At 45.0% G+C, this 9,896-nt stretch overlaps 1 protein-coding gene across 1 annotated transcript in view; it reads right to left on the bottom strand.

Moving 5' to 3' along the window:
• LOC103253083 (sodium/calcium exchanger 3-like) overlaps nucleotides 1-5,149 on the bottom strand; it is a 59,703-nt gene extending 54,554 nt beyond the window's left edge. Inside the window, exons 1-2 of the mRNA XM_021709370.1 lie at nucleotides 4,967-5,149; nucleotides 2,255-2,457 (exon numbers count right to left, since the gene is read on the bottom strand). Coding sequence (XP_021565045.1) covers nucleotides 2,255-2,457; nucleotides 4,967-5,149 — 386 coding nt within the window. The remainder of the gene's footprint in view (nucleotides 1-2,254; nucleotides 2,458-4,966) is intronic.
• Between the last annotated feature and the right edge of the window lie 4,747 nt (nucleotides 5,150-9,896).

Genomic DNA, 9,896 nt, shown 5'->3' with positions numbered 1-9,896 from the left:
CCCAAATAAAAAGCACAATCCCATTCACAGTAGCCACAAAAAAATGAAATACCTTGGCATTGTCCTAACCAGAGATATGAAAAACCTTTACAACAAAAACTATAAAACACTGCTCAAAGAAATCAAAGATGACACAAACAAATGGAAAAAGATTCCATGCTCATAGATTGGAAAAATCAACATTGTTAAGATGTCCATTCTACACAAGGCAATCTACAGATTTAATGCAATGCTCAATAAATTAGTAGCAGCATTCTTCTCAGATCTGAAAATGAAAATACAGGAATTCGGATGGAAGCATAAACGACCATGAATAGCCAAAACAATCCTCAGCAAAAAATACAAACCGGGTGAGTGGATTGCCTGAGCCCAGGGGTTCGAGACCCGCCTGGGCAGCGAGACCTCATCTCTACAATAAATCAAAAAATCAGCTGGGCGTGGTAGTGCATGCCTGTAATTCCAGCTACTTGGAAGGCTGAGGCGGAAGGATCACCGGAGCCCAGCAGGTCCAGGTTGCGGTGGCCGGGAGCGGCCACTGCACTCCAGTCTGGGTGACAGAGTGAGACTCCAACTCAAAAAAAAAAAAAAAAATACAAACCAGGAGGTATCACACTCCCAGACTTTAAACTTCATTATAAAGCTACAATAATCAAAACAGCCTGGTATTGGTACAAGAACATGTATATAGAACAATGTAACAGGATAGAGATTCTGGAAGCAAAGCCCAACTTCTCAACCAACTCATCTTTGACAAAGCCTTCACCACCAACCACTGGGGAGAGGAGAACCTATTCAGTAAATGGTACTGGAAAAACTAGCTGACCACATGCAGAAGATTAAAACAAGACCTTAAACTATAAGAACCTTAGAAAATGCAGGACACACCCTTATGGAAATTGGAGCTGGCAACCAATTCCTGATCAAAACCCCAAGTGCCCATGCCATAAGAATTAAGATAGACAAGTGCCTCATCAAACTGACAAGCTTCTGCAAAGCCAAAGAAACCATCAAGAGAGCAGGGAGACAGCCCACAGACTGGGAAAAAATATCTGCCAACATCTAGGATCTATAAGGAACTCAAATGTGCTGAAAAGAAAAAAACAAACAGCCCCATTGCAAAGTGGGAAAAAGATATGAATAGACACTTCTCAAAAGAAGACATACAAGCAGCCAACAAACACATGAAACAATGCTCAGCCTCACTAGTCGTCAAAGAAATGCAAATTAAAACCACCTAACTTCAGTCAGGATGACCATCATCAATAACTCAAAAAACAACAGATGCTAGAGAGGATGCATTGAAAAGGGGGTGTAAACTAATACAATCTCTGTGGAAAACACTTCGGCGATTCCTAGATCTAAAAATCAACCTTCCACACAACCCCACAATCCCCATACTGGGAATATACTGGGAGGAACTCAAATTACTCTATGAAAAAGATACCTGCCCATGCATGTTTATTGCAGCATTGGTCACAATAGCAAAAAATGGAATTAACTGTGCTGCCCATTGAAAGAGGATTGGATAAAAAAGAATGTGGTACATATGCATGATGAAATATTACACAGCCACATAGAAGGACAAAATTATGAACTTCACAGCAACTTGGATGGACTTAGACTCTATAATACTGAATGATCTATCACAGAAACAAAGAACTGAGTACCACATGCTCTCACTCATAAGTGGATCTTGAATATTATAATACTATAAAAAAGGGATTGGCAGTAGTGGAAAACTGCTGGGGTAGGGGGGACATATCATCAACAAGGGTAACTGCATAATGAACATTTGTATACCTAACCATGAATTGTACCCCATATCTTTAAAATTAAAAATTAAAAAAAAAAGATTGCATATGTACAAGAAAGTTCATTTGTGACTGGGGCAATCTGAGATTTTCTCTCCCTTCCCAAAGGAAGATCCTCCCGAAACCCATCATGTTGTAGATGCCACGTTTTCAAGTTCACATTCTCCACCACATCACTTCCTGTCCCACCCTCACAGCTTGTATGCTGTGTTGTTTTTTGATTCTGTTCTAAGAAGTCCTTTCTGAGTTCTTGAGCTCCTAACTCCCCACGTGTTTCCAAAGGACTTTCAGTCTGTTGTTCTTCACACCTGGGCTTGTCACCTTCTCATCTGTACCTTGGCCTCCAATAAGACTGAGCAACTTGCCTTTCCCTGGCGCTCATGCTCTTCTGCATTTCCACTCATGTAGCTGTTTCTGTCTGGAAAGCTCTTCCTCCCAGGTACTCGTCATGACTCTCGGTCATTCGGTGATGGTACGCTCTTGTGTCCTCACTCCCCTCTGCTGCTCTCCTGATTTCCTCCTCAGCCCAGTTCAGACCCACATGGATGGCTTCCAAGAGCCATGGCTGCCTCTCAGGGCTCCATGCCGTGGAGCAGATGGCATGGTACTGCATCTGCAGACTTACCTGTCTGTGCCGCACTTCCCACTAGACAGGAAGCTCCTCAGGTCAGGGACTGGATAATGGTGATTGCTGAGAGAGTCTGTCCCCCTCTTCCACCCCAACCTGGGGTACATTCACTCCTTTGACTCTAGCTGTGTGGGTCAAATAGGAGCAGCCATGTGTTTGTGTGTCCCATCTCTCCCACAGAGCAGATGGTCTAAGGTTCTCTGACATGAGAAGGCCAATCTATTTCCAGTGTTTCAACTGAAAACGTGGACCCGAGGGCTGCCTGGGGTATGTCTCCAGTCCAGTGGAGGGAGCCAGTCAAACAGAAAAAGGTCAGCATGAAAGAAGAAAAAAAGAATCCTGGAGACATCTGAATGCCTGGTCTGGTCATCCCTGAGGTCTTCTTTCTCATGCTTTGCTTACATAAGCCAAAGAAAGTCCTCCTTTCCCCAAAGCGAATTCAAGCTGGGTTTCTGCCCTTTGCAACCAAAGCATTCTCTCACGTCATAGTGACCATCTTATTCATGTCTCTACCTCTAGCAGCTGGTCCAGGGCTTGACATTCAAGAGGTGCTCCATAAACTCAGCCATTGTTAGTTCAGAGCCTGAAATCCTATCTGCTGTCACCTGGAGTCAGGGATGAGCACGTATCATACTGTGACAAACATGTATGGGTCATACCCTAGAGCTGAAATGTTTTCTTTGAGTCGGAGTCTCACTCTGTCACTCAGGCTGGAGTGCAGTGAGTGGCGGTATCAAGCACTCCATGAGTTAAGGAACAGCCTGGACCTCCTGGGCTCAGGCGATGCTCCCATCTCAGCCTCTAGAGTAGCTGGGACTACAGGTGCACGCTGCCACGCAGGTTAATTAAAAAAAATTTTTTTTTTGTAGAGACACAGTCTCGCTAAGTTGCCCAGGTTGTTCTTGAACTCCTTGGCTCTAGCAATCCTCTCGCCTCCACCTCCCAAAGTGCTGGGATTACGGGTATGAGTCACCATGCCTGGTTGTGAACTATTAACTCTATACACATTCTGAGCAGTTCTTTGGGTCTGCATTTGTTCTTGTGTCAGCTGTTTCTTTAAAAAAATTTTGTTTTTAATTTTGAAGAGTTAGGTATACAAATGTTCACTATGTAGGTACCCTTGTTGATCAGGTGTGCCCCCCCCGGCAGTTTCTCATTATTGTCGATCCTTTTTGTATAGTATTATGGCAATTGTTCAAGCTCTGCTTATAAGTGAGAACATGTGCTACTCAGTTCTTTGTTTCTGTGATAGATCACTCAGTATTATAGACTCTAAGTCTACCCACATTGCCACGAAGTTCATAATTTTGTCCTTCTTTATGGCTGCATAATATTCCATCATGTATATGTACCACATTTTTAAACCCAGACCTCTTTTGATGGATAGCACGGTTGGCTCCATGTTTTTGCTATTGTAAATAATGCTGCAATAAACATGTGCGTGCAGGGTTTTTTCATAGAGTGATTTGAGTTCCTCCAGGTATGTTCCCAGTAGGGGGACTGCCGGGTTGTATGGAAAGTCGAGTTTAAGATCTTTTAGGAATAGCTACACTAATTTTCCACAGAGGTTGCACTAGTTTACACTGCCACCAATAGTGTAGAAGTGTTCTTTTTCCCTGTATCCTCTCCAGCACCTGTTGTTTTTTGAGTTATTGATGATGGCCATCCTGACTGGAGTTAGGTGGTATCTCAGTGTGGTTTTGATCTGCATTTCTTTGATGACTAGTGAGGCTGAGTATTGTTTTATGTACCTGTTGGCTGCTTGTATGTCTTCTTTTGAGAAGTGTCTGTTTGTCTTTTTGCTCACTTTGTAATGAGGCTGTTTGTTTTTTTCTTTTCAGCACATTTGAGTTCCTTGTAGAACTTAGATATTAGGCCTTTTGTCAGACATACAGTTGGCAAATATTTACCGGTTGTATCTTATCTAGCCAAGAACAGTGAGCTCTCTCAGGGCACTGCCCTGAAAGACAGATGAGGGAGACGGCAGCATCTTGCTCAGCGGTGGACAACTGGGTGTCCCCAGTCAGTTTTCTACCTCCATGGGGCACAGAGCACTGGGTGCAGGAGACAGAACCGCTGAGACAGACACTGTTTATAGCTGTGTGGCCCTGGGTGTGCAGCTTCATGTCTCTGGGCCCATCTTCCCGTTTACTAAGGAGAGAGTAGTCTCTGCCTCACACTGCTCACAGGACCAGTAGGAGGACTAGACGAGAAAATGCGTATGCGGTGCTTTGTTGTTGTTGTCAAATCCTTTCTTGGAGAACCATGTCAGGCCCTTTTCTAAACACAGAGGCCACTGCAGGGCTGACGGGTCTGCTCTGATAAACACACAGCCTCAGGCAGGGTCATTGCTTCGAGAGCCGATGCACCTTCAGCAAGGGGCTGGGTGAGACTTTCCAGCCTGAAAGCCGCTTGTTTTCTCTCCTGTTCTTCTGGCCCGACTGTCACAAAGCTCCGTTCAGCCTTTGGTCATGAAAATGGACAGGAGTTGCCTGCCTGTTCTGTCCTCAGAACACACCCTTGGTACCTGCTCTAGCTGATGAGTTGGGCTGAACCTCAGGGAAGGCTGGCTGCCTGTTCCTTCATGGGTGCCTCCTGGCTTGTACAGCATCCGGATGTTCCTGTCACACGCAGCTGGCCCTGATGAGACCCGAGGACCACAGCTGGCTGGACGATGAGGGCTGGCATGCGCAAGTTGCTCGAGGCCCATCTAGTTCCGATGCTGCTTCCTTCCTGGCTGACCTTCACATGAGTACCTTCCAGCAGCTTCCTTGTCTATTGGACTGGAAAGGGCCACCTCTGACACCCAGTTCACAGCCTCCCCATCCATGAGAGGCAGTGGTAGAAAGACGGAGGCTCTGGGGACTAGGGTTTAAGCCCAGCCCTGCTGCCACCGACCTATGGGAACCAGCACAGGGAATACAACCTTGCAGAATCAGATTTCCAGGCTTTGAAATGGGGATTCATTGCAAGAATGACCAACACTTAGGTAGCTGCCTGGTATACAGTAGGTGCTCAGTAAATGTCCATTTCCTTTCCCATCCTTCAATGATAAAGCAAACAGTCCTCATCACTGGGATCTCTTATATTTCTGGAAGAAACTTGTATGTACAATTTGAATCCACAAATGAAAATGTCTCAAAAAGAAATATTGGAAAAACATGTCCTTATCTCCCCAACCAGCTGAGACCCAAATTCTGGGCTCTGCATTCCCTAGGCGACAAGAGAGGTCCCAGCACAAACTCTTTCTTAGTAGGGGCACAGTGGGGGAGGGTGGGGCCCAGTGTGCCAGCCTTGCTCAAGATGAAGACAGACTGGCCCCCTGCTGCTGGGGGTAGTGGGGGGACCTCCAGGGCTCTAAGCCGTGCAGCTCAACAGAGCCTGGGGCTGAGGGTGGTGACAGCAACACCAACCATTTCCAAGGGCAGGGGCTGCTTGTGTTTCCCAGGCACTTCCTCTCTGTCTCTGTTTCTTCCCTGCAGTATCTGTGTGAGACGGGCAATGCCATTCCCATCTGACAGATGAGGAAGTGAAGCAGAGAGCAGGAAGGTTGCCAGAGGCTCTTGGGCACCAGGCACAGAACTGGGGCCACTTCCTGGCGCAGCTGTGTGGCCCTGAACGAGTTGCTCCGAATATGAATCCAAAAGCACCCATATCTTAGGGACATTGGGAGTTTGCAGGGGCTTGTTGCCTGGGAGAAAGAGAACAGGCTTTGGAGACTGGTATCCCAATCCAGGTGCACCAGGTGTCAGCACTGTGGGGGCCTCGTACGAGAGGCCTGACCCAGGACAGTGTGCTGATCCCTGAGCCTGAGCCCTTCCAGAGGTTCACTTTGGATGCTTTTGTCCTGGGGCTCTTGGCATGAGTCCATCCTCAGAAGGCCCAGACCCTGGCCAGCTAGCACTTCGAGCTGGCTGTGGGACAAAGCAGAGAAGTCCCACTTCCTGCAGATGTCAGACATCAGGTCCAGGGTACCCAGCACTGACGCAAAGGCAGAGATCTGAACCCAGCCTCGATCCTTCCATGCCTCAGTTTCTCTATCCGTGAAAAGGACACAACCTACTTCTGCCTTGGGCTTTAGAGTTGTTTCTTGAGCCGTGATGTCTGCTTCCTTCCTGGCCTCCAGGTTGCCCACAAGCCTCGTCTTTACCCCACCCCTGCTCTGACCCAAGCCTTCTCCCTGGAATGTGGAGTTTTAGGGATGCTGTGGCTGCCTGAAGTGAGGACATATAAACTTGGGATAGGTGATGCCAGCTTTTCCACATGCACGATGCTGCTATGAAAGATAGTCTGGAGGAAGAGAGTGAGACTAGACAGGTGTAGTGAGAAGCAGGTTCCAGGGAAAAAGACAGGCAGGCACCGGTGGCTTCCCAGCTCCTGTTTTCAGCAACTCTTTTTTTTGACTCGGGGTCTCACTCTGTTGCCCGGGCTGGAGTGCAGTGGCATGATCTCAGCTCACTGCAGCATCAACCTTTTGTGCTCAGGCAAACCTCCTGCCTCAGCCTCTCATGTAGCTGGGACTACAGGTACTTGCCACCACACCGGGCTAATTTTTTTATTTTTGGTAGAGACAAGGTCTCACTATGTTGTCTAGGCTGCTCTCAAGCTCCTGGGCTCAAGCAATTCTCCCACCTTGGCCTCCCAAAGTGCTGGGATTACAGGCATGAACCACCATGCCTGACCTTGTTTTCAGGACTTCTCAAGGCCTGTGTGCTCTTTGAGTTCTGTAAGATGCCCTTATATTTTATACAGTCAACTTTAAAAAGTGTGTGTGTGTGTGTGTGTGTGTAAGCCACTTTTAGTGGATTCCTGTTTCTTATAACCCAAAGAGAGTGACAAGGAAGCTCTTCCTGCCCTGCCCTTGGATGGGCAACCTCACTAATGCCATCACGGTCACTGGCGGTTCCTAGTGGTGTCCAGTCGTCATGGCACCTGGACAAGTCCTTGGACTTGAGAGGCTGAACACAAGCCGTTGACAATGAACTATAAGGTCAGTGTGACTCCAGGACAGTCAACCTCCGCTTTGTTGTGTAAGAAGTATCTGCTGAGAGAGGAGCTGGGTCCTCATCCTGAAGGCATCTTGCTGTCATGGACCGCTTATACTCATTTGGTTATGTGAGAGATAAATAGACGTCTGCCTTATTTAAGTCACTGATGAAGAGGGAAGAGATTAAGTAACTTGTCCAAAGCTCCATTAAGAAGTTTGTTCTCCACTTTGAGAGCCATTGGAAGTTGGATGGAGGCTGAAGCAACTGCGGGAATAAATAAGCAAGTGTGTGACCAAAGACATTGTAAGAATGAAATAAAACACACGAGAAGAGACGGGGCAAGATGGCGACGGCATAGGTGAACTGGTGAGATTCTCTGAACGGACCAAGACTGCAAACTGCTGAATAGACAGACTGTAAAGCAGAGGGAAAAGTGAACAAAACCAGAAGACCCTCATAAGGAAGAACAGGTCATTGCAGAAGAGAAATAAAAGCAACCCCACCTTCCCTCAAAAACAGAATTGAAGAGGGGGAGGGAAAGGGGTAAAGGGAGAAAAATCTACAGAAATGAAGAAAAACCAAAAGAAGAGTATGGGTCTCTCCCAGACGCCTGGGAGAGCAGACACTGAGAAAATTGACTTTGGAATACAAACAATGAAAAGTCCCCAGAATGAAGGGTCTCAAAATGCAAATGTAGATATCAAAACCATAATGGAGAGACTAAAAAGAATTGAGGAGACACAAGAAGAAACTAGGAAGGAGCTGATATCTGAGATAACAGTAATAAAGAATACTGTGAATGAAATAAATAACAAATTGATAAGCATGGAAAGCAGAATTACCCAAGCAGAAGAAAGAATCTCAGAGCTTGAGGACCAAAATATAGAAATAACCCAAACTCTTAAAAACACAGAAAATAAGCTAAAAAAAGACAGAACAAAACCTTCAAGAGATGAGTGACTACCTCAAGAGGCCTAACCTAAGAATAATCGGACTCCCTGAGGCAGAAAGAGAAACAGAGACCACATTGGAACAAACTTTCCACGAGATCATTCAAGAAAATTTCCCTCATCTAATCAGTGATACAAAAATTCAAACACAAGAGATTCAGAGAACCCCCGCAAGACAACAAATGAGAAGATCAACTCCTAGACACATAATAATTCGCTTAAATAAAGTAGGCACAAAAGAAAAAATCCTAAAGGCAGCAAGAGAAAAAGGCCAGATCACCCACCATGGAAGACCAATCAGAATAGCAGCAGATTTATCTGCAGAAACCCTGCAGGTTAGGAGAGCTTGGAGCCCTATCTTCAAAGTCCTAAAGGATAAACAATTTCAATCAAGAATAACCTACCCAGCCAAGCTAAGCTTCATCAGTGAGGGAGAATTAAAATCTTTCCCAGATATCCAATCCCTAAGAACTTATGCAGCCACAAAACCATCTTTACATGAAACACTTAAGAAAGTACTAAACACAGAAGAAAAGGAAAAAAGAACAACGTTCTTCACAAGAGTACAGGGAAAAGAATAAAATATACACGAACCAACCCCAAAAGCAAAAGAAAGACAAAAAAAAAAAAAAGAAAAAGAAAAAAGAAAAAACCAAGTGGAAGAACAATAACTCAATAAGAACTCCATGATAGTGATGAACTCTCACATTTCAATAATTAGTCTGAATGTGAATGGACTAAACGCACCACTGAAAAGACATAGAATGACAAAATGGATAAAATATCACCAGGCAACAATATACTGCCTTCAAGAGACCCATCTCACTAGAAAGGACATACACAGACTCAAAGTAAGAGGATGGGAAACAAATTTTCAGGCGAATGGAACACAAAAGAAAGGAGGAGTCGCGATCCTAATTTCAGACAAAATACCATTTAAGCTATCAAAAATTAAAAAAGATACAGAGGGCCACTACATAATGATAAAAGGTTCACTCCATCAACAAGAAATATCTATCCTAAACATATATGCACCCAACATAGGCGCACCAACATTCATAAAGCAACTTCTAGGAAAACTAAAGAAAGACATTGACTCTAACACCATAATAACTGGGGACTTTAATACACCACTCACAACCTTAGACAGATCATCAGGACAAAAAATCAGCAAGGAGATCCGGAACCTCAATGAGACTCTGGACCAAATGGACTTAATTGATACCTATAGAACACTCCATCCAAAGACCACAGAATACACATTCTACTCATCACCACATGGAACATATTCTAAGATCGACCACATAATTGGACACAAATCAAGTATAAGCAAATTTAAAAGGACTGAAATTCTACCATGCACCTTCTCGGACCACAGTGGAATAAAAATAAACATTGACACCAACAAAGTCCCCCCAAAACCCACAAAGACATGGACACTAAACAGCATGATGCTAATAACTCCTGGGTCAATGATGACATCAAAACAGAGATCAAAGATACCTGGAAAAAAATGAAA

Source organism: Carlito syrichta, unplaced genomic scaffold, assembly GCF_000164805.1.
Source record: "Carlito syrichta isolate Samal-C Ts95f unplaced genomic scaffold, Tarsius_syrichta-2.0.1 Scaffold199447, whole genome shotgun sequence".
NCBI classification, from domain to species: Eukaryota; Metazoa; Chordata; class Mammalia; order Primates; family Tarsiidae; genus Carlito; species Carlito syrichta.
Note: the sequence above shows the minus strand (reverse complement) of the source record. Positions and strands in the feature narration are given on the sequence as shown.